The sequence below is a fragment of the Enhydra lutris genome, unplaced genomic scaffold (genome assembly GCF_002288905.1).
Source record: "Enhydra lutris kenyoni isolate GAN:26980312 unplaced genomic scaffold, ASM228890v2 scaffoldscaffold6, whole genome shotgun sequence".
NCBI lineage: Eukaryota > Metazoa > Chordata > Mammalia > Carnivora > Mustelidae > Enhydra > Enhydra lutris.
In genome coordinates, this window is record NW_019154090.1 from 389,574 (window position 1) to 410,947 (window position 21,374).

A 21,374-nucleotide genomic window follows, 5' to 3' on the forward strand; every position below is an offset into this window, starting at 1 on the left:
GTAACTTTTTCCCTAATGGAAATTGTACAGTTTTTCTACTATGAACTCTATGTAAAGTGCATAGCTGGTTCTTAAGCTGCCCAGATCGAATAATAACTTATTTTACAGTTTTCCACAGAAGTTGAAATTATTTTAGAAATGCAAATCCTGGGGCGCCTGGGTGGCTCAGTGGGTTAAGCGTCTGCTTTCAGCTCAGGTCATGATCCCGGGATCTTGGGATCAAGCCCCGCATCAGGCTCCCTGCTCAGCGGGAAGCCTGCTTCTCCTTCTCCCACTCCCCCTGCTTGTGTTCCCTCTCTCGCTGTCTCTCTCTCTCTCTTTCTCTCTGTGTCAAATAAATAAATAAATAAAATCTTAAAAAAGAAATGCAGATCCTGTGAGGTAGTTGTTCCTTGTATAAAACGGCGTTTTGTTTCCTTTCCATGGTTCGTCCCTACCCTTACAGGGTCTGTTTCCGTGGTGAGTAGAGATTTAGTATTCATACGGGAAACCAGGGGATGGCGCGTACTGCTCCCTGATTGGAACGCAGGGCCCCGAGGCCGTTGATGCTTCCATCACATGGCCAGGAACCAGGTGCCACTTCTGTGGCCTCCAGGCATTAAACTGGCGCCTGTAGTTTCCGTGGTGGTTTTCCTCAACTTGAAGCACCTCTCAGACCCTCCCTCGACGTGTGGTTACTCTGTGTCTGCAAAGTCGGGCTTGAGGAATGAAGTCACTCCTGAGCGGAACCCCTGTCCTTGTCACGCCCTTCTGTGCAGACTCAGACAGTGTGGGGTGGGGACCACACCTTGGTTTGTGACTCGCCTCCGGGGGCTCTGGGGCTCAAGGTCGAGAGCTGCTGGTGCCATCTGAGCCTGTGACCTTCCCCCAGCCCATTCTGGACCTTCTTCTGTTTCTCCTTCTTGGTGGCCAGGCCTCGTTGGGGACAGGTGCGGCTGCTGAGACCACAGGCAGCATGCGGAAGCAGCGTGCTAACTCCCGGCCTTCGATGCTGGGGCTGGCTGGGGCAGCGGCCCGGGGTTCTGAGCTGCGTCCCAGCGCTTGGCCGGCCGAGACGAGGGAACAGGTGCTGGGGTCCCTGGGGCACCAGCTCTGCCAGTGCAGGTGCCTCCAGCAGGAAGGAGTGAGGAGGGTTGTGGGGAAGGCACCTCAGACCCGGCCAGCTGAGGGAGATGAGGGCTGAGAGCCTTTCGCTCTCTAGCCTGTCTTCCTAGCCTGGGAATGGGAAACCGAATGACCAGTTTTCTCACTGGGCATTTCATGTCACTTCATTTCATTCCGTTTATTTTTAAGAAATGAGACCTTTTATTTTTTAAGATTTTATTTATTTGACACAGAGAGAGCACGAGCAGGGGGAGGGGTAGAGGGAGAAGCAGACTCCCTGCTGAGCGGAGAGCCCGATGTGGGGCTCGATCCCAGGACCCCGAGATCATGACCTGAGCCGAAGGCAGATGCTTCACCGACTGCACGCCCAAGTGCCCCTAATTTTTATATATCTTAATGTCATTTCCACTAGAATATAAAGGTAACTAAAAATTAGAGTCTACGAACGTTAACATTTCCGTGAAAGCAGCAGCTACACAACGGTTTTTAGGTGAATAGTGGAGGTTACCTGCTCACAGCAGTCAGCGTATGTTCACGAACCCGACAGCCCAAAGTAGCCAAGACTGTGTTTTAGTAGAAGCTACAGACCTTTACTGTTCCTTTTTAGAGATGAAAGTATTACAGATAAAATCGAAATCCCCTGCGTTGTACCCCCGTCCCACGCTTACCGCCTGGCCTGCTAGATCCATCCCACTTCGTGACTGTCGCGAGCACCGGGCGCGGTGAGGCCTCCTCCGCTCATCCGAGTGAGGACGGCCGACGCGCTCCCTGAGTCTGCGCAGGCGCTCTCGCGAGGGCTCTGCACCTGCCGACTCGCTTAGTCTTCGTAATAACCAGGAGGTAAGTGGGATCACTACTTCCACTTTGCCCATGAGGAATTTGAGGTGCAGAGAGGTTAAGCAGCTGCCCCAAGGTCACACAGCGAGTGGTGTGGAGCCGGTTCCCCAGCCAGCACCGCTGACTCCAGGTGGGGGCCGTGCCCGTGGACTCACTCCCAGGAAGCGGCCGCTGGGCCTCAGGAACATTAAGTCGGGTTGTTCTGGGCCGGTCCTTTTTGTGATTTCAACAGTGCTACCATCTGTTGCCCTTTGCGGCATGACGTCTTCATGAAGCGTGTTTGGTGTTTATTCTCTTTGACAGGTGCAGGCCTGGTCTGTTTGTTTTAAGGCCCTGCGGTGCCTTTGGTATGCTCGTGACACGGCTGTCTACGTTTCCTTTTATTTCTAGTTCACATCTCCCACCATGCATAGGTGCAAAATGTATTTTGTGATGAGAATTTTAGTAACTTTTTTTTTTAACCGTTGAAAGGTCGCATTCCCGTGCGGCTGACCTACAGTGCTGTGTTGGTGCCAGGCGTGCAGTGCGCTGGTCCCTTACCCAGTGCTCATCTTCGTAAGTGCGTTAATCCTGTCCCACCTACCCTCCCCTCCTCCTTGCTGCTGACCATCAGTGTGTCCTCTAGAGCTAAGAATCCTGTTTCTTGGGGCGCCTGGGTGGCTCAGTGGGTTACGCCTCTGCCTTCGGCTCAGGTCGTGATCCCAGAGTCCTGGGATCAAGCCCCGCATCGGACTCTCTGCTCAGCGGGAAGCCTGCTTCCCCACCGCCCCCCGCCTGCCTCTCTGCCTACTTGTGATCTCTCTATCCCTCTGTCAAATAAATAAGTACAATCTTAAAAAAAAAAATCTTGTTTCTTGGTGTATCTCCTTTTTCCCCTTTGTTCATCAGTTTTGTTTCTTAAATTCCACATGAGTGAAACCATGTGTGTTTGTCTTTCTTTGACTGCTTTGGCGTACGTTATACCCTCTAGCTCCGTCCCTGTCATTGTGAACAACAAGATTTCATTATTTTTCTGGCTGAGTAACATTCCTCCGTGTGTGTGTGTGTGTGGCACACCTTCTTTACCCGTTTATCTGTCTATGCACACTTGGGCGGCTTCCAAGTCTTGGCTATTGTGGACGTTGCTGCAGTAAACATAGGGGTGCGTGTATCCTTTCAAATTAGTGTTTTTGTGTCCTTTGCGTAGATACCCAGTAGTGGACTGGCTGGGTCATACAGTCGCTCTGTTTTTTTATCTTCTGAGGAGCCTCCGTGCCATCTTCCAGAACCGCTGAACCAGTTTGCATTCCTGCCTACAGTGCACGAGGCTCCTTTTTCTCTGCACCCTTGACAACACCTGTTGGTTCTTGTGTTGCTGACTGGTGGGAGGCGGCACCTTATCCTGCTTGTGAGCTGCTTTCCCTGATGATGAGTGACGTGGAGCGTCTTCCCGTGTCTGTGGCAATTGGTATGTCTTCTTCGGAGAAGTATCTGTCCGTGTCTTCTGCCCACTTTTAAATAGGATTATTTGGGTTTTGGGTGTTGAGTTGTGTAAGTTCTTTATGTAATTTAGATACTAACCTTCTGTGGTATGAGGCACTGCAAATATCTTCTCCCATTCTTTTAGTTTGCCGGTTGTCTCCTTTGCTGTGCAGAAGCTTTCTGTTTTGATGTAATCCCAGCAGTTTATTTTTGCTTTTGTCTCCCTTGCCTGAAGGGACCCATCTAGAAAAACGTCACTACGACCAATGTCGGAGACATTACTGCCTATGCACTCTTCTCGGACTTTTATGCATTTAGGTGTCACATTCAGGTCCCCAGTCTGTTTTGAGTTTATTTATGTGTCTGGTGTAAGAGAGTGGTCCAGTTTCATTCTTCTGCATGTGGCCGTCCAGTTTTCCCAGCGCCGCTGGTTGGAGAGACGGCCTTTCTTGTTCCTTTGTTGAAGATTAATTGACCATATAATTGTGGGTTCATTTCTGGGCTCTCTGTCCTGTTTCACTGAGCTGTGTGTCTGTTTTGTGGCGGTCTTGTACTGTTTTGGTGACTGTGGCTCTGTAGTAGAACTTGACGTCTGGAACTGTGAGGCCTCCAGCTTTGCTTTTCTTTCTCAAGAGAAAACAGCCTTGTCTTTCTCCAAGAGTGCGAAGGGATGAGTGTGTCCTCCACCCCCAGGGCCTTGGGCTGTGACTGAATTTGGACGTAATTGGTTAAGATGAGGTTGTTCTGGAGTAAGGTGTCCAATATGACCTGTGTCCTTACAAGACGGGGACACGGAACATGGGCTCACAGGGAGAAGGTGGGAATGTAGAGGCAGAGACTGGGTGGTGATGCTTATGCGTCCAAGGATGGCCAAGGACTGCCGGCCACCAGCAGAAGTGGGGACAGGTCTGGACACGCCCTCCCGCAGAGCCCTGGTGGGAGCTGGTCCACACCTCTGGCCTCTGGGCTGTGCGAGAATCCAGTTCTCTGGGCCTCCCGGTCTGGGCCCTGAGTTCTGGAAGCCTCCGGAAGCTAACGGTGGCCGCAGAGAGAACGTGGCAGACAGACTAGGAGCCGGTTTCGGGAGGGTGCCGCAGCCGGGCGCCTGAGTCTCCCGGGCATCCCTGTTTTATTTTTAAGGATGTGTCCTGAAGGATGCAGATGAGGCGCCCTTGGGATGTCACATCTGGGAAGAAAGTCGCTTGAGCTGCTCACTGGCACTGGCCCTTGGGAGCTGTGTGTAAGGTTCTGCTCCTGGGCTGTGCCGGTGGTCAGCCTCGAGCCCGGAAACTCCCTGCGGACGGCTGCTGAGGTTCCCCTGCCCGGAGGCCACCCTGCGGCCAGGCTCCCCGGGACACTGTGCTGTGCCGAAACTCCACAGGCGCGTGGGTGTCGAGCGCATGGCTAACTCGTGTGTTCTTGCCCCCACAGAGTCTGCGGAACAGCATCACCAAGACTTCCAGATGAACAACCGGAAGGAAGACATGGAAATCGCGTCCCACTACCGGCACCTGCTCCGCGAGCTCAACGAGCAGAGGCAGCATGGCGTCCTGTGTGACGTGTGTGTCGTGGTGGAGGGCAAGGTCTTCAAGGCCCACAAGAACGTCCTGCTCGGCAGTAGCCGCTACTTCAAGACGCTTTACTGCCAGGTGCAGAAGACGTCGGACCAGGCTACGGTCACGCACTTGGACATCGTCACGGCCCAGGGCTTCAAGGCCATCATCGACTTCATGTACTCAGCCCACCTGGCCCTCACCAGCAGGAATGTCATCGAGGTGATGTCCGCGGCCAGCTTCCTGCAGATGACGGACATCGTGCAGGCCTGTCACGACTTCATCAAGGCCGCGCTGGACATCAGCATCAAGCCAGATGCCTCAGATGAGCTTGCGGAGTTCGAGATCAGCGCCCCCCCTGGTAGCGGCACGGACGCGCTGATCTCGGCCGTGATGGCTGGAAGGAGCATCTCGCCGTGGCTGGCCCGGCGCACGAGCCCCGCCAATTCCTCCGGAGACTCGGCCATCGCCAGCTGCCACGAGGGGGGCAGCAGCTACGGGAAGGAGGACCAGGAGCCCAAGGCCGACGGTCCTGATGACATTGCCTCGCATTCGCTGTGGCCGGGCGACGTGGGCTACGGGCCTCTGCATGTCAAGGAAGAGCAGGTTTCGCCATCTCACTACGGAGGGAGCGAGCTTGCCTCTGCCAGGGATGGCACGACGCAGAACCCTTTCTCCGAGCGGGCAGGAGGCGACGGCTGGCAGCCCGCAGGTCGGAGGAAGAATCGGAAAAACAAGGAGACGGTCCGGCACATCACGCAGCAAGTGGAGGACGATAGCCGGGCCGGCTCCCCCGTGGCCTCCTTCCTTCCGGCACCCGGGTGGCCGTTCAGCAGCAGAGACTCAAGTAAGCCTTTCGTTCTCTCTGGGCCGGAGCGAGAGCCCGTCGCCCTGTGCGCCAGTGGCCCTTGGTCGCTTGTTCCGTAGGTGAAGCCGCACCTCCCACGCTCCCCCGGTGCCTCCCTGCAGGACCGTCTCCGGTCGCGGGAGACGTGTCCAAGTGCATGGAGTCGGACTTTGGGGACCCCAGCCGTACGATGCCCGCGTCCCAGGCCCACGGGGCCCACTGAGGTGGGGCTTCTCCAACGCTGAGGGGTCAGCGGCTGGAAAAGGGGGGTGACGCCTGGCATGGGGTCAGCTTGCAGGGTCCACTTTCCTTCTTAGAGGAGAGCCTTTCGTAAATACCGGGGAGGGGACCTTCATCTTAAAAGATTTAAACGTTAAAATGTTAAAAGGTGGGAGAGTGCTTCCGATGAGATGACGTGAAGGTGGAACCTCTCAGGCCCTCGCCGTCCGCGGCCTCCATCTGGTTTTCTGTCCAGCAGCCGTGGGTCTTGCTCATAGTTGGGGACGTTGAGCAAACCGTGACAGGCCCGTGTTCCGCCCCTGCCAAAACCTGGCTTGACCGGGGGGCACCCGAAGACCTCTGGCAGTAAAGTACTCCTCGCAGTGAGGATGTCTCCCTGTTTCCAACCAGGGCGGCTGCGGTGGTCCAGGCTAACAGACATGTCGTCGTCTTGCTGTTGCGGGACATTACCGAACAATGAGCCCCCCCCTCGGCCCCGCGTCCGGCCCCCCCGTGAGGGTCAGTGGGCTCTAGGCTTAGCCTTGCTGGGTTGGTCCCCAGTCTGGACGACAGTTCTGTGTCTGTCTCCCAGATGAGGGGGCAGCAAACCAGACAGTTACTGAAATACCAGGTGCCTTCCCTGGTGCTGAGCTCATGAGGACGGCTGCTCCCTCCCCCCGCCCCCAGGGAGAAGGGGGCGCCGGTTCTCTCCAGCCCCTGGTGCGGTGAGGTGCGGAGGGGTGAGGAGGGGCGTCCGGTAGAACAGAGTTGGCTCAGAGCAGGGTGGGTGACGTCGCAGCAGGTCCTTGTCCTGGGGAGGGCCCTCCAGGAAGGCCGGAAATCGTCTGGAACGTGGGAGTGGACAGAGCTGAAGGCAGCAAACTGGGGTAATGGTCCTGAAAAATGTCACAGATACTAAGCATCCTGTCCTCTGATGGCCAGGCGGGTGGGAGGTCCCTGGACGAGCCTGGGCTCCGGCTCCCTGCTTTCGATATGCTAGCTTTTATTATCGTGGCGAGATGCGTATGTCATAACCATTGCTTTTTTAACCCTTTCCAAGTGTGTAATTTATCGGCATTAAATACAAGCACATTGTTACGCAACCGTCATTACTGTTCATCTTCAAAAGGGTTCCGTCATCCCGAACTGAGACTCTGTGCCCATTAAGCAGTACCTCCTCGAGATGCACGTAGTCTGCGTTATTCTCTCTGTCCCTGTGTGTCCCGGACCCTGAGCACACGGCCAGACCCTTGTCTATTCAGGTTTTCCACCTCAGACTGTCCTGGGCACTCTAGGACGGAAGCGGCATCCCTGACCCCCATCCACCGGATACTGGCAACAACTCGTCTCCAAGTTTGGTGACAACCAAAAGGGTGTCCAGGCATTGCAAATGTCGCTGACGGGCAGCACCCTACAGCTCCTGGAGTTTAGCCCAGCTGAGACGGTGGAGCTGATCGCAAAGCCGCCTGTCTCTCTGCCAGCCGTCGGCAAGGAGGGTGCACTCCGTGTGCCCCAGGCCCGGTTTCCACTCTCACCAGCTCTGATTCAACTCTGAGAGGCAGCAGCCCCTGGCAGATTACTTAAGGATAGATGCTCTGTGTGGCACCTTCTGGGGCGGTCAGGGCCACAGTCCTGTCCTGGGACACCTGCCTGGTGGCCGTCAGCCGCCCAGTGGGCTGGGATGCTGGAGGCCGTGCGGTTTGAGGGCCCATCAGCACAGTGAAGAATGCTCGCTCCTCCGGCCTGTGGGTTTGAGGGTTTAAATGCAGTTGTCAAGCAGAAGGTGTTTTTAGAATCCAACAAGTGATCTCGGCTGCGTACTTTTGTTAATGTCTTAAATCTCTTGGGTTACCAAGGCAACTGCGAACCGCTTCTGTTAGATTATTCTGAGTTGCAAAGACAAGGACATGAGGTTGTAGGCTCGCATAGGATGGCTTCTGCCTGCTGTGGTGGTCGTTTCTTCCTCCAGCCTGGTCCTGGAGCTGGCGTGGAAGTAGGAATTGTGACCCCCTTGGAGGTCAGTTTGTTTTCACCGAGTATCTATTACCTCTTAGCAGAGTGTTTTAACTTCTCATCCTATTTGTAGGAGAAAGGGCCCCATTCCAAGGGAGTGCGTCAGGTGGTAAGTGCAGATTGTTTGGGGGCTCAGTACAGACGCACGGGGAGCCAGCTCTGAGCCCAGGACTGCCGGCCCTGCCCTTCTCTGCGTCTGCACCTTGTGATTCTGAGCCTGTTGGCATTTAAGAGTGACTTTTCCATGGGGTGCCAGGGCGGCTCAGTGGGTGAAGCCTCTGCCTTCGGCTCAGGTCATGATCTCAGGGTCCTGGGATCAAGCCCCGCATCCATCGGGCTCTCTGCTCAGCGGGGAGCCTGCTTCCTCCTCTCTCTCTGCCTGCCTCTCTGCCTACTTGTGATCTCTCTCTGTCACATAAATAAATAAAATCTTTTTTAAAAAAAGTGACTTTTCCAAGCAAAAGGCCAGGAGCATTTTAACCTAGTGGCTTCCAAGAAAGTGTCCGTTGAAATTCACTTCTGCGTTCCAGCAGTTTGTACGCGTGACAGCTCTGTAAAGTTGTGACCAGACCCGCGTTCCTTCTGCTTGTCCTCCTTGGGCCCTGGCTGCCCCCCTTTGTGCGCGATCCCAAGATGGCCCCAGGCCCCCGATGAGACGGATCAGTAGCTGCTGGTTCAGCAGCTGATACGGGAAGAACCCAGATGCTTGTCCTAATGTCCTATGTTCCTAAAAGGTTTGAGAACAGGAGTTCTGTAGCTAGAATAAAATGCGTGGGTTTTATAAAGTAAATGTTGATGCCTAAATTTTTGTAAAGTTGGATCTTGACCTACTGTGATTTTTAAGAACATGCTGGACCCACAGGACAGCTTCCGGGGAAGGTGGTCTCTGTAGGCTCCCAGCCGGCTCTACATGCCCTCGGGGCCTCCTGCCTGCGTAGGGGGGCAAGTGTGCTCTCTCAGGGTTAGGGAGTCCACGCGGGGGCCGAGGTAGGAGCTGCCGAGTGGGCTGTGTGACGGGGGCGTCTGTAGTCTGCGCACGGGCGCTGTCCTGAACCACGGGAGGGCTCGGCCGGATTCGCCCAAGGAGTGTGGAAGCTTGTGAGTTTGGGCTGAGCCGCGGGTCGGGTCCGTGAATGACTGGAGACGTGAAGGCTGAACAGGGTGCCTGGCACCCAGCGCGTGACGCCCTGGGGACCGTGCACACTTCTGCGGGCGGCTGCCTTGCCACCGATGCCGCAGCGGACGGATCCCGTCTCTTAAGCAAAGGCGTCTTGCTAGGTATTTGTGTTTCGGGGGCAAAGAGCCTGAATGAAAAGTGACGCCACAGCTTTGTAGGGCTGGGACTGGGCCCTGTTCCTGCACTCGGAGCTTCCCCCTTGTCACCCCCTCTGCCCCCATCATCTCCTCAAAAGTTCGAGCTCAGTCGCAGACCAGAGATGTCTTCCCTCAGGTACAACCAGAGTTCTGCGGGATCCGTTCCGGCTCACCATGCTGCTGTCCGTTGGCGGCAGCTGGGGACCCGACAGAGACAGCGGCCCTCTTTGATGGAGCACTGGCTGAATGAGGAACAGGGGCCCTAGTGGGAGCCCCGGCCGCCGAGAGGAGAGGTCGTGCGGTGTCCTTTGTCTGGGCCAGGAGAGTGGGACGCGCTGGTGACAGGAGCGGCCGCCGAATCCGGGTGTCCAGAGCTGGGCCCCGGTGGGAAGGGCCCGCAGGTGGAGTGGTGCCGGGGGCTGTGCCCGTGATTCCCAGCTCATCTGTGCTCGAATCGTCATCCTGGTGGAGGGTCCCGCGACCTCGGCTTTGCAGAGCTGGGCAGCTTCTCGTCCCACCCCAAGAAAAGCACTTCCTTCGCGCCCGCATTTTCTAGAACGTCGAGTTCATGACGTCTGTGAAGGGCTCTCGCGGACATCCAGTGCCGCCCCCGGTTCCTCCAGGTGCAGAGACGGAGGTTGGGGGCTGCGGGGCAGCTGGTCCCTGGGGGGCCCCGCAGAGCCGGCAGGACGCCGCACCTGGAGCAAGCCCTGCAGAAGAGCTGGGGTGTTGGGGGTTGGTGCGGGATGAGCAGGCCCCGCGGTGAGCCTATCAGGCTGGACGGGAGGATGAGGCGCTTCTGGAAGCCCCGTGAGCCGGGCAGCCCTCCGGGCGCTGACGACGGCGAGCACAGTGAGGGCTCGGGCTCAGGACCCCAAAGCCCGGCTCGCAGGGAAGAACTCAGTGGACTGTGCGTGAGCCGCCGTGGCTGCCGCTTTGCTGAGCAGTACTGGGATGTGTCCTCGCGGGGAGTGTGAGCACCGCGTTGTGCTCCAGAGTTGTGGCGCGGGGAGCCCTCTGCGGGTCCGGAGCACGGGGGCTGCCCACCTGCAGCCCACTGAGCTAGCGTGCCGGTGCGGGAGCCAGCCTTCGGGGCTTCAAGGTTGGTCCACAGGTGGGCAGCCGTCTCGCTGGATCGTTTTGATTTGAACTTGAAGGCTCGTCTCTTTAACCAAGTGCTTATTTTCTTTTGGGGTTTGTAGACCGTGACAGTGATGCCCCGGAGGGTCTTCTGACTTGGGGTGGGAGCCTGCGGCTGCCTGCGTCCTGGTGCCCGCCCAGTGAGAAGGGGTTTGGTTATGCCGGAGTCTTCAGGGTGAGACCATGTGCATACATAAATGGTACACATATGTGAGAGCACAGCTTGTGAACCTCCACTGAAATGGAGATTTTTTTTTAAAAGACTATTTATTTATTTATTTGACAGACAGAGATCACAAGTAGGCAGAGAGGCAGGCAGAGGGAGAGGAGGAAGCAGGCTCCCCGCCAAGCAGAGAGCCCGATGTGGGGCTCGATCCCAGGACCCTGGGATCATGACCTGAGCCGAAGGCAGAGGCTTTAACCCACTGAGCCACCCAGGCGCCCCTGAAATGCAAATTTTAAGAAGAGTAGTTTTATTTTAAAGTGTTCATTTGAAAACTTTTATGCCACTGCTTTTTTCCAACTTTGAAAGAGTGGAGGTATCAGAAGGCCCGGGGGCACTCAGCCATGAAGCCGCTGCCCTCGGCTCAGGTCATGGTCTCAGGGTCCTGGGATCGAGTCCCGCATGGGGCTCTCTGCTCAGCAGGGAGCCTGTTTCCCCCTCTCTCTCTGCCTCCTTGTGATCTCTGCCTGTCAAAGAAATAAATACAATCTTTAAAGAAAAAAAAGTCAGATGCTCAATTGACTGAACCACCCAGGGGCCCCAGGGAAGTTTTTTTGGGGTGAAAATTGCCATTCTTTCTTCCTATTTCTTTTTTTTTTTTTTAAGATTTTATTTATTTATTTGACAGAGAGATCACAAGCAGGCAGAGAGGCAGACAGAGAGAGAGGAGGAAGCAGGCTTCCCGCTGAGCAGAGAGCCCAATTGGGGGCTCGATCCCAAGACCCTGAGTTCATGACCAGAGCCGAAGGCAGAGGCTTAACCCACTGAGCCACCCAGGCGCCCCCTTTCTTCCTATTTCTTGGAAGTATAATATACATACAGTAAACTGTACAGATTTCGAGTTTGAATAATTTTTTGTTTTTCTCCTTAACATTTTATTGGGGAAATATCGACAGAGAGAAGTTGAAAAAGAAAGAAAAGAAAACGAGCCCTCCTGCTGCTGAGGTTCCCACTTAACACTGTGCTTTATTGTGAGTGAACGCTTCCCGTCCCCGAAACCCCGTCTTACCCCTCCCTGCGTTTCCCAGCACCTGGGAGGAGTCAGGACACGTCCTCCCAAAAAAGTCCGGCGAGCCTCTCGACGCGTTCGGTCTGTGTTTCCACCTGGCAGGTCCCTTCGCCCGCCGCCGCACACCCACCCCCGGTGTGCCTCTCGAGTCCCGACAACCGCGTGTCACCCCGCAGCCGAGCCCGTGACTCTTGCCGCCGCGGCTCTGCGCTGCCTGCGCGGCCCTAACCCTCCAGACGAAGCCCCGTGCGCGCCCGTGCCCCCAGCCGTCCACAGCTGCAGGCTCTGCTGAGTGTCCCGTGCCCGGACCGCTGCGGTGTTCATCCAGACCCTTGTCAGCTGACTTCGGGGCAGGACCGGCGTTTGCTATGACGCGCAGGGCTTCCGTGGACGTCGTCGGCAAGCCTGTGTGCGGACGAGTGTGTTCATTTCTCTCGAGCACATACCTGGGGGCGCGGTGGCTGGGTCACGGCGGGGGTGGTGACTGCAGTTTCATAAGGAGCTGCCGGACCTTGCGCCGCGCGTCTGCACCCCCGCCTCTGCTCGTGTGAGGAATTTTGGCTGCCCCCCCCGAGCTCTGCCTGCTGTCCTTTCCACCTGAACCACCCCAGTGGGTGAGTCTGATGAGCTCGGACACACGCACACACCTCGGTCCTCGGAGAGAGAAACGTCCGTGGCCGGGAGCGGCCGCGCCCGCCCTTTCTGCTCCCGGGCCACCCCTCCCGGCCACGCCAGCCCCGCCACCCGCGCAGCCCGGATGCCACGCGCGCTCTCCGTCCCGCTCGTTTCATTTAACTTCCGTTTTCCCGTTTTGAGGCGAGTGCCGAGGAGGGACGCACTGTACGGAATAACACAGAGGGGCCCTGCGTCCCCCGAGGCCATTTCCCCAAAGTTGACGTCTTACAGAAGGCCCTCACTGCCACCACTGACGTCTGGACACTGACATGGTCCGCGGACCTCAGCCACCACAGGGGCCACCGAGGACCCCGGGGTCACGACGGCCCCCCTGGGCAGCTGCTAATCTGCCGGCATGTCTGTGGGTTTCCGCGTGTTTTGAAGTTTGCCCGCATTGTCCTGGGCGTCACTGAATCCCGCTTCCGGCCAGGTTCCGGCCTCTGGCTGGGACCCGTGGTGTGGATTCCTTCACCCGTCGGTGGCCGCTGTGGCTCTTTGGGGGCCTTCTGGCGCGACAAGTGTGCCGCGGCGATGTCCGGGGATGTCTGTGCACACGTGAGTTTCGAGTCCTCTCGGGTGAGCTCACGGGGCCACGACTGCCGGGGCTCTAAGCTCACGCCGGCTCGTGCGCCGTCCCCTCCGCCTCACACGGTCGCCGACGTGCTGTTCGCTTTTCCACTTGGAAGCGCTCTGGAGGGCGTGGAGCGACCTCTCCTGCGTGCGCCTTCCGTCTCTCAGGCGGGCCCTGTCGCTCCTTCCGTGTGGGTGTCGCTGTTCCCGCGTCTTTCTTCGTCAGGGTCTGACCGGGTGGCTTGTGCTGGTGGCGTAGCCGTGTCCACGCTCTGCTGTCCCGTCCATTCGCGCGCTCACCCCGCGTCTCCGGCCGGGTGGGGCGTTCCCGGGCGTTCTGATCGCCAGGCCCTTGGCAGGGCTGTGACTTGCAGACTCTTCCGGTCCTGGCCTCACGTGCTCATGTAATGTGGTTTCTGGAGGAGCTTCCCGTGTACACGCCGATGAAGCCCAACTTGCGAGCTCTTTTCTTTCCTGGCTCCTGTGTTTTGTGTCCCATCCCGGCACTCCCCGCCGCGGTCTTCCCGGAAGCGTCACGGGTTTGGGTGTGACGCGTAGGTCTGTGGTTCACGCTGATTTCTGTGTGCACATGTTCTGGTACTGTTTGCCCGAAACCTGACTTTTACCCATTGAATCACCTTGCTGACCACATAGTTAGCAAGGCAATCAATTCATTTATCTATTTATTCAATTATATGTATATATATTTCAACTAAGGAGGATTTATGGAATGATGTGGAAGCTTTTCGATAGTTAAGAAAGTGAGGAAACTTGATTTGAACTTCGATAAAGAAACATGGCATCTTAGACACAGAGAATACATTCTACACGCATAAAGTGAGAAAGTCAAAGTTGGGTGAAATGCGTACTTCATCTTTCTGAATTGGGTTATGCCCCATTTGGGTCTGATCTGGCCGGGAAGCACCTGGTGGGGACGGGGACGTGTGCCCCCGCAGTGCACACTCTCCAAAAGCTTCCGTGTGTTCTTTGCACAGTGCACACACCGGGCACCTGTTTGGCGGACAAGGCTGAGCAGGCTCAGGCTGAGCAGGGTCAGGGTCAGGCTATGACTTCCATGCAGACGTTTTCAAATACACCTCGTGGGCACTTTAAAGAATCGTGAAGAGTGGAGATTTGGGGAAACATGAGAAATGGGGTGCCCCAAGGACACTCTGGTTGTGAGGTCAGCGCCCTCCCCCCTGCCTTCCTCTGGCCCCTGGCGGCCTCCCTCCATGGACAGTGCCGTCCCCCAGACCCTGGCGCTCACATGGCCGGAACAGAGCCTTTCCTGTCCCAAATCTGCTCGCACCCCGCTTTGCCGCTAACACGGCCTGACTAGTTTGAGCGTTTAAAAAATTTTCCTTATTTTAATTATAATCTCTTTTCTGCTTTTCAACCAAAGATTGTGAGCTAAATTTTCAAGTGTTATGATGTATCATTTAGGATGTGAGAAATCACGTCGTAATGTGTCACAGGACGTGAGAAAAAACACCGTAATCACCTCCGGAGTGAAATCTGTATGTTTATGTTGACAGTTAGACGTCGGTATTGTTGACTCTGTCTGTCTCATGTATCACATGGAGGTCGCATCGGCAGGAGCCCGAGCGCCTTGCCCTTGCCCCCGTGCCTGGCGTGTGGTTTTTTCTGGCTGCCACATACATGTGTGACCGCTCTCACGCGGTGTCCCTTTCTCTCAGGGGCAGGGTCTTCCTGTCCAGAGGAAGTACGGCCTGTGTGCACATGTGTGTGCAAGTGGTGTGTGCCGCGAGCAGCCGTGCTGGCCTGTGCACAGCCTGTGCACACATATGTATATGAGCGAGCGCATGTGAGCCTGAACACAAGTGTGCGGTGCACGTCTGACGCACAAGTGAGTGTTTGGAATTCAGCCCATTCTTCAGACGTGGGATTGGATACTTTTGTAAACATAGGAGAGGCTCGGGCAGGCGGCCTCCTGGACAGAACCTCCCGCACACGCGAGGCTTGGCCCGAGGCTGGGACTCGGATTCGAAGGGTGGTTTGTGTGAGGGAGGCACAGGGTTGCCTGGACGTCTGTCCGGGACGCTGCTGTGCAATTCATAAGAAGGGTGAGCAGCCTTTGCAGGAGCTGCCTGGGCCTTGGGTTCCGTCCACGTGGTAGCAAGGCCACACTCACTCCTTCCCACGCGAGTGAGAGTCCCCGGCGAGGACGGACCACCCTGCTTGCTCGCTGTCCTCCGACATTGGGGTTGTTCCTCTTCCTGGTGTGGATACGCCGTGTGTTCGCCGTTCTTGGGCACGAACGCCTCTGAGGGGGACGGTGGTCACTGTGTCTGGTCTCTCGAGGACGCGTCACCCTGTCCCCCGCAGCTGCACCCCTGGACGTTCTACCAACAATAGAGGAGGTTTCAGCGCCTTTATGTCCTTATCAGGACGCCACAAGACGCCCTTGTGAGCGTCTGCCTGGTCCAGTGGATTCTGGCCACGCTGGTGGGTGTGAAGTGGCCTCTCACGGGTTCGAGGAGCGTGTCCTTGATGGCTGATGGTGTCGGACATGGCTCACTGGTCATTTCTGTGTCTTCTCTGAATGAGTATCTCTCAGGTCCTTTGCCCATTTTAAAGCCAGGTTATTTTTCTTTTTAGTGAGTTGTGAGTGTTCTTTATATATTCCGAATAGGATTTCATATCGGATGTATGATTTGCGGATATTTTTATGGGCGGTCTTCTCTCTCCTTTCCTTTCCTTTCCCTCTCCTTTCCGTCCCTTCCTCCCTTCTCTTCTCCCTCCTCCCTTCTTTCCTCCACACTCCCTCCCCGCTCTCTCCCCCTCCCCCCTTCCTTCTTCCTCTCTCCTTCATTTTTTTAAAAAGATTTTATTTATTTATTTGACAGAAAGAGACACAGCGAGAGAGGGAACCCAAGCAGAAGGAGGGGGAGAAGCAGGGTTCCCACCGAGCAGGGAGCCCGATGTAGGGCTCGATCCCAGGACCTTGAGATCATGACCCAAGCCAAAGGCAGACACTTAACAACTGAGCCACCCAGGTGCCCCTCTTCCCTTCATTGTAAGTGAGCTCCACACCCAGTGCTGAGCCCAGGACCCTGAGGTCTCGTGTCCCCCATGGCCCGACTGAGCCTGTCTTCTTCTCCTCGTCTTGAGCGGGCCTTTGAGGCAGAGACGTGTTTCCTTTCCACCAAGCTTATCTCTTGTGGGGCCGGTGGTTTCGGCGTCCTGTCTGAGAGCCCACTGCCCAAGCTGAGAGCGGGCAGACTTTCTAAGAGTTTTGTAGGTTTAGCTCTTCTCTTTGGTCGTTGATCCATTTTGAGTCAGGCTTCTCCGAGGGATAGAAGTCCCGCGGGCGCTGTGCCTCTGGCTCTCAGCCCAGAGCAGAGATCTGAGCAGGTCCTCGTCCTCCTGTGGGGGGAGGGCGCCCCCATCATGCTGAGTGGAGCCCCCACCGGAGGCCGTCCCGGGGCAGGGGAGGGGCGTCGGTGGGCAGGACGGGACACCGGGTGGTCAGGAGGCTCGTCACCTCAGCTGCTCCTAGATGAGGTTTCCCCATGGAGGGTCCGAGAATGACCTGCTGCTTTCCCCCCACAGATGCGGACTTGACGGTCACGGAAGCCAGCGGCACGGACAGCCGCGGGGAGAGGGCTGAGCTCTTCAGCCACATGGACGAGGGTCTCCTGGGAGGAGAAGCCAGCTACCTGGGCCCGCCCCTGACCCCGGAGAAAGAGGAAGCCCTGCACCAGGCCACCGCGGTGGCCAACCTGCGGGCAGCACTCATGAGCAAGAACAGCCTGCTGTCCCTCAAGGCCGACGTGCTTGGGGACGACAGCTCCCTGCTGCTGGACTACCTGCCCAAAGGCACCCACTCCCTGTCCCGTAAGTGCTTGGGGAGCAGCGGGAGCGGCGGGGGCTGGTGGGGGGGTCTGTGGGGAGCCAGACCAGGGCAGGAGGTGGCAGGTGGCTCATGGGGGCTGGCGGCTGACGTGTGGCTCGCACAGTGAGTGCTTAAGGCACTCGCCCGAAATCAGGCATCTGAACCGGAAACCTCGTCAAGCTCAGGCATGCAGGGCACAAGAGTCGGGAAGGAGGGACAGGGCCTCTGTGCGAAGGGACAGGCGCGGGCTCCCTCTGCTGGCCCTCGCCCGCCTCCGCGCCCGTCACCACCCCCCCACCCCGCTGCGGGAGCGAGGGGCGCGTCCTTGCTTTGTCTGCACGGGCTCCTGCCGCCACCAGCCCCTGTCTCCGGCGGAGTCTCGCCTGGCTCCCGGCCAACCCCGGTTTGCGGGAGCCGATGACAGACTGACTGAGAAGCGGCCAGAGGTACAAGCAGCCGCCCAGCGCCCCCCACCCCGGCTTTCTGCCCCTCACGACACACAAGGGCATTGGAGGGCCCGGGAGCCCGCAGGGCCCCAGCTGAGCGCAGGCCGGACGCTCTGAAGACCTCGCCCGGCTCGCGCCTGGACCGCCATCCCCGGAGACGCGCGCTGTTCGCTGGCTGCTCCCCGCGGGCGCTGGAGGGAGCGAGGCGCCAGGGCCCCGCGGGTGCGAGCGTGCGGTCGCGGCAGCCGCTGTGGCCGCGGTGGTACCCTGACCCCCACTGGAGGAAGCGAGGCTCCCGTGCTACAGGCTTCGAAGGGCTTCTCTGCTTTCGTCTCACTCTGATTAAAGACAACAACGGCAGTTTTCTTGCAAGTGTATTTCCATGAGCACTGCGAGCCCCTAAATTTCAGTGTCGGAGTGACACAGTTTGCTCGTGGCTAGTAGAGACACGGGTGGGACCAGTGCTTCTGTTCCTTCATTTCCTGCACGTCCTCAAGAGCCCGGCCGCGGCCCGAGCAGCCTGGACGCCGTGCGCAGTTCCCAGGGCTCAGCTGTGAAGTCAGGCCCCACGCGGAGCACCTCGCGGACGGGCTGCCCGGCTCGGGCCTTCAGAGATGTGTTGGGGCCGCGTTGCCCCAGCTGAACAATGCATCCCGCAGCTGTTGGGGGTTTAGGACAAACTGGTGTCTGTGAACCCTCGAACGCTTGTCCCCAAGTGCTGGTTCTGCCCCCACCGCCTGCCGCCACTGAGCTTGTGCCACCAGCCAGCCGGGGCTAATGGGCTGCCGTGAACCCGGGGCTCTGGGGGGCTGGCAGGCAGCTTCTGTGCTCTCCTGCGGGGTGCCCGTATGGACACCACTGGGAATTTGTGGCTGTGTGGAGAGGCGGGGGCCCGCTTGTTCAGTCCCCCATAACACGCCGAACGCACGTGGGAGCACCATGCATCACGGGCTGCGGGATAGACCGGTGCCCACCTCTGCCGTCAAGGGTGACTTTGGGATGAAGGGTGATTTTCTTTTCTTTTCTTTTTTTTTTTTAATATTCTATTTATTCATTTGACAGAGATCACAAGTAGGCAGAGAGGCAGGCAGAGAGAGAGGAAGAGAAGCAGGCTTCCTGCCAAGCAGAGAGCCCGATGTGGGGCTCGATCCCAGGACCCTGGGATCATGACCTGAGCCGAAGGCAGAGGCTTAACCCACTGAGCCACCCAGGCGCCCCTGAAGGGTGATTTTCAATGCTTTTCACTTGTCTTCTGGTCTGCTGGCCTTTGCCTTCCATGTGGGCTGGTGCGAAAGGCCTGTGGTGCATCTGTGCTGGGAACTATGCCAGACCCGGTCTGGACCCCGGGCACCCTCGCTGGACCGCTCTGTCTGGGCCCGGCCCTCCCCAGGCCCCCTGGCCCCCCTGCAGCAGGTCCCACACCTCAGTGAAGTCCCTGGGCACAGATCTCCTGGATGGGCTTTTGTCCGTGAGCTCCCTCCTCGCATGTGGGTCACCCGGCACGATGAATACATCTCGACACGGGGCTGAACCCCAGCGCCTACCCCGGGCATGCTGTGGAAGCGTGATTGCCAGACTCTTCCGCGTTTGGAGGGAGCAGGGAGAGCCTTCTCGTTTATTTTTAGTGCGTCTGTGACTAATTCCTCGTGAAGTCACCTGGTGGGTTTTGGTATTTTGTTATTTCTGTTATGTTTTAATCTCCTTGCTTTTTTTTTTTTCCCAAGATTTTATTTATTTATTTGACAGAGAGAGAGCACGAGAGGGAACACAAGCAGGGGAGAGGCAGAGGGAGAGAGAGAAGCAGGCGTCTGGCTGAGTAGGGAGCCTGGTGCGGGGCTCAATCCTAGGACCCCAGAATCATGACCTGAGCCAAAGGCAGACGCTTAATGACTGAGCCACCTAGGCACCCCTTAATCTCCTTGCTTTTAATATTCTAACTTCCCCCATTTTTTTTGGTAAGAACCTACCAGAGGCAGAGGGACTGGAGAACTTGGTGAGAAAATGGGTTATTTTAAAATATTATTTTCTGACATCCTAAGTCAGTTCTGTCTGTTTCCAGGTATATACTAAAACGAGGAATGAAGATACCCAGATAAAAACTTTGTTTCCCCAAACGTTGTGGTCAGCCTGCATCGTGGCTAGCCCCCATCCCTGGTGGGCAGCCTGGCAGAGTCAGCAGACAGAGGCTATGGTTGAAACGTGGCTGTGGCAGCCTTTCTGGGCACCTGGTTTGGAGACGTGTGTCCCTGCGAAGGGCACCAGGATTAGCTGCATGGCCCGAGCCACCGCTATGTGCCGCGAGATTGCGAGAGGGAGCCGAGGCAACTTCGTTTGCTGTCCGTCTGTCTGTCTGCCCCATGCTGCCTGTTTACAGGTGCAGTTTCTCTAGGCGTTCATGGCGAAGTGTCAGGACGGGCAGAAGCCCGTGTCGGTCGCCCCTCCGCCACCGCTGCTGGTTTCCGGGCGCGCCCTCGCCTGCAGGAGCAAGTGTCCCCTGAGCATGGTGTGGCAGCGACGTGGTCACATGTTTCTGCCCTCGCTGCCCACCAAGGGCTCACCCGCTTTGTTGGGATGGGGCCCCTCGTGCTCGTGCTCCACCGCCGGCTTGCCCAAGCCCCCCGGGCACCCTGCGCAGCGGCTGGCATTGCCGGCCCATGGACGGGAGACTGTGTGTGTGTGTGGGAGGGCTCCACGGCACATCTGAAAAGGCGCTGAGAGCAAGCCGGCAAGGTCACCATGGCCACCAAGCGTCCCACCGAGTGCGGACGCCCCAGGCTCCAACAGCAGGGGGCCGGCCCTCTGCTCAGGCGGGCACAGGGGCCTCTGTGTTCCCTCCGCAGTGGCTTGGGAAGGAGGTGGGGCCTGTGCGGTGCTGTCGGGCATCCCTAGACCCCGGGGGTGAGGGTGGGCAGTGCCAGGCAGCTGGACTTGGTCCCCCAGCTGCAGGTGCCTTGAGCTGGTTGTTAATGCTGGATGTTGGGTCCACATCTCAGCAGGCATGGGCTCGTCATTGGAAAAACGGGGGCCAGGTGTGATGTTTAACGGGAAGCAGCCCCAGCCCAGGAGGCGCTGTGTGGGGCTCCCAAGGCCCCTGGCGATTCTGTCTGGTCTTCCCAAGAGGGGGAGCGCTGTGGGCCACAAACATGGTCTGCTCGCGGCGGTTTTGCACAAGAACAGGATGATGGTTCCAGGTGTTTAAAGTCAGGGGACCCTTAAATGTGCAGGCAGTGCTGGAGCTGTGACGAGCCACCAGGACCCACCTCTCGGGACAGTCTGGAACCTTCCAGGGAAGGTCTCGGGGGTCTGATCACAGGGGCTTGGCTGTTGGCTTCAGCAGATGGTTTCTTTCTAGACCTGCGGCCTTTACCTGGTTAAAGAACCTTGCATGCTTTCTGTGTGAACTGAACTTGATTCTCTTACTTCCATTACGTGTTCAGTGGTAGGCGAGCCCCTGCCTGTTCAGAGTCACCGTTTATGGACTAGAAACTGTGAGAAACTCTGACTGGCTGAGGCGCGGTTCTGGGTTACAAGTTGTATTTGTGAGCGAGCCGGGGTCTGGGGGGCCTGGACTTGGGCGTCGCCTTCTCGGACCCGGCGGAACGTCTGGCACCCATGGGTTGCTGCTTGATTTCCTGGAACCGCTGGAGGGAAGGAGGCCAGCTCGACGTGGGTCCGGGAGGATGAGTGTCTCGTAAAGCTGCCACGTCCTTCCAACAGCTGAGGTGACTCCGACCTGAGAAGCGTCGTCCCTGGTGATTGTCGCCGTTTGACTGGTAGATGCTGCTTCTGAGAAAGAGCTTGGGGTCTCCCCCTCCGAGTTAGAGCTGGTGCTGACCCGTCTGAGTGGAAGGATGGGCCAAGTTCCCTCCTGCTCCTCCAGGGAGGGGACACCGGAAAGGTCCTGGGGGAGCAGCGGTGGGGGCTCCCTGCACAGGACCAGGGGCTGCCACCAGGCCGTGCCGTCCCTTCCCAACCCTTGTGTCCACGGGCTGCCCAGATGTCCAGGAGCACTTTGCGGGCCACTGCCGAGCTGGTTTCTGTCCTGGCTGTGGCTTAGAGAGGAGTCCTCACCGGGTATGAAACAGGAGCCAAGGACCTGTCCTTGAT

At 57.5% G+C, this 21,374-nt stretch overlaps 1 protein-coding gene across 5 annotated transcripts in view; it reads left to right on the forward strand.

Annotated features, from left to right (window-relative positions):
- Positions 1–21,374, forward strand: part of LOC111141919 (zinc finger and BTB domain containing 46) — a 56,435-nt gene that overhangs the window by 14,159 nt on the left and 20,902 nt on the right. For 3 of the 5 annotated variants that reach the window (XM_022494765.1, XM_022494764.1, XM_022494767.1), the window contains 2 exons: positions 4,834–5,802; positions 16,539–16,823. In XM_022494765.1, the coding sequence (XP_022350473.1) occupies positions 4,866–5,802; positions 16,539–16,823 (1,222 nt within the window). In that variant the 5' untranslated portion in view covers positions 4,834–4,865. Of the gene's footprint in view, positions 1–1,475; positions 2,497–3,184; positions 3,389–4,833; positions 5,803–16,538; positions 16,824–21,374 lie in introns of those variants that run through there. The other 2 variants (XM_022494763.1, XM_022494768.1) reach the window with 2 other exon arrangements.